General features: G+C 44.5%; 1 protein-coding gene across 1 annotated transcript; it reads right to left on the reverse strand.

Moving 5' to 3' along the window:
- Positions 1–962: 962 nt before the first annotated feature.
- Positions 963–1,952, reverse strand: LOC129337645 (ferritin heavy chain A-like). Its single transcript, XM_054991524.1, has 2 exons — positions 1,459–1,952; positions 963–1,252 (listed from the first exon to the last, which is right to left on the reverse strand). Exons 1-2 carry the CDS (start codon positions 1,870–1,872, stop codon positions 1,124–1,126), a joined length of 543 nt encoding a protein of 180 aa, XP_054847499.1. The 5' UTR covers positions 1,873–1,952; the 3' UTR covers positions 963–1,123.
- Positions 1,953–2,416: the final 464 nt, after the last annotated feature.

Consider the following 2,416-nt stretch of genomic DNA (forward strand, 5'->3'; position numbering starts at 1 on the left):
AATACTATCTTTATATGCAGTTATCAAAATTAATCATATTCCCTCGCCCTCTGAATGAGGTTGACAATTCTCTTTTGCCTCAGTTTCAGATCTGTTATTTTAGTAACAAATTATGCACTTTTCAACAAACAGTGATGGGTGTGGGTGGGAGAGGTGCTACAAATTGCTGTGTTTACCTATCTGACTGAATAATAGATGTTGGCATTTTATTAAGCCTTTTTTGGAATGGCTCTAACTTTAAAGTTAAAATTCTGCATGAATATGCTTGTTATTATTGCTTTTCAAACATGGGGCACTTTTTCTGGATTTGGCCATCTCTGCCTTTTTTAAATAGTTCAGAATGGACACAGTCCATCCAGATGTTGTTTTATGCAAGCCATTGTGAATAGAATGGGATCTGCAAAAGAGCATTCATTCATTTACATTGTCCAAGAAATCTTCCCAATGGATTGTTATGAAAGCGCAAACATGTTGTTAGATTATTATCTGAAGATAAGGAAGGGACTGGAGTCTAAACACTGCTATTCTTTTGCACCAGCTGACAAGCATGTATGTGTTTTCAGAGAGAGCTATAAATATTCAGTATTTAATTATGACTAATATTTCTGTATGGTACAGATTAGCTTTTATATGGGGAATGGTGTCCTTCTATTCATGTGACTTTTTTAGTGAACTAATCTTGGTGTGAAGGTTTCTCTTTTCTTAGAAAGGAATTTTTTTGTCACAGAGATCCTGAATAATTAAAAGCAGCCATTATACCTATCAGATGGCTATATTGAAGACTGTATCTGGGACATCCTCGGTCCTCTCTCCAGCAGGACTATCCTGGTAGCACAAAATACTTGTAATACAAAAAGGCTCATATTACACTTGATTTAAGTTCTGATTTAAATGTTTTATTATTATTATTATTATTATATATTATTATTCTATTTATTATATTATTATTAATAATAATAATATTTTAAACTGGTGAACCCTTGTTTATTGGAAGCATGCCAACTGAGAGTTGGCAGGTACAACCCCCTTGACTGGGGCACGGCAACTGTAATGGTGGTGGGTAGGTTCTGTGGGTTCACAGAGGTGGTGCTCCCAGGGGTATGGAGGGGGGGACATGCCACACTCAGCTGCTGCTCTCTCCTAGGCTGTGCTTGTCAAAGAGATACTCTCCAAGGCCCCCCTGGGATGCTCCCAGCCGCTGGAGGTTGGTGATATAGTCACCCAGGACCTTGGCCGATTCCAGACGACTAACCTTAAATCGCTCCATGCCGCCCTCTTCCGGATCGCGACGGGGAAAATGCGAAATATCGCGTTTCCTCGCGCGAGTTTTGCGCGACGACGCGCAAAACTCGCGCGAGGAAACGCGATATTTCGCATTTTCCCCGTCGCGATCCGGAAGAGGGCGGCATGGAGCGATTTAAGGTTAGTCGTCTGGAATCGGCCCTTGATAGCTTTGACTTGTTCATCGAGGTAGTGAGTCTCCAGGAAGTCACAGAGATGTGGGTCTCCCTGGTCACTTGCCAGGCGGTGCAGCTCCAGAAGGGCCTGGTTCACACTCTTTTCCAGGTGAAGGGCTGCCTCCATTGCATCAAGAGTTGTTCCCCAGGCATCCCATTCTGGCTTCTTGATATGTTGTAGGAGGACACGGCCACCATGCTGGCTCTGGAACCCAAGTAGCTTGTCAGCATGTTCCCGCTCTTCATGTGACTGTGACCGGAAGAATTTGGTGACGTGTCGCAAGGCAACGTCATCCCGGTCAAAATAGGATGCCATGGAGAGATAGACGTAGTTGGTGTAGCGTTCCATGTTGACCATGCGGTTGACGGCCGCTTCACAGTCATGGTGGTAGTTCTGGTGGATCTGGGAATCCATCGCTCCGGTTAGCTGGGAGGTTCGGGTTTTAAGAAGCGTCTGGTCCGGCTGGTGCAAAAAGTGATATGTTGGCTGGCAGTTGTGATGTATCTTGCTCGATCACCGCAAGTGTGCTCGAGGCTACCAGCGATTCTCTGCGGAGAGGGAGGAAAGGTGGTGGAATCGGGTTCCGTCCAAACACTCTTGAAGCAAGAACCGAGCTCCCAGTTCTGATTTAAATATAATTGTAAGCAGCAGGATTTGAGTCCAATGGCACCTTAGAGACTAACGAGATTTTCCAGGTGTAATCTTTCGAGAGTCAGAGCTCCCTTCTTCAGACTCAGGTCTGAACAAAAGAGCTCTAACTCTCAAAAGCTCATACCCTGGCACCTAAGGTGCCACTGGGCTCAAATCCTGCTGTACTACTGCAGACCAACAAGGCTACCCACCTAAAACTATTGCCATATAAATGGCAGAACACTATACATATGATCCCACTGTGATATTTGTATTATTAATGCAATGCCCCACCCAGGCTGGAGGTCTTTAGCATGGTGAGATTGCA

Source organism: Eublepharis macularius, chromosome 11, assembly GCF_028583425.1.
Source record: "Eublepharis macularius isolate TG4126 chromosome 11, MPM_Emac_v1.0, whole genome shotgun sequence".
NCBI lineage: Eukaryota > Metazoa > Chordata > Lepidosauria > Squamata > Eublepharidae > Eublepharis > Eublepharis macularius.

Bases quoted from the DNA above. Each gene is read 5' to 3' on its own strand.
- LOC129337645 (XM_054991524.1), bottom strand. From the start codon at position 1,872: ATGGATTCCCAGATCCACCAGAACTACCACCATGACTGTGAAGCGGCC. The intron at 1,253-1,458 runs GTCAAAGCTATC...GAGCGATTTAAG, and splicing joins CTCACTACCTCGATGAACAA to GTTAGTCGTCTGGAATCGGC.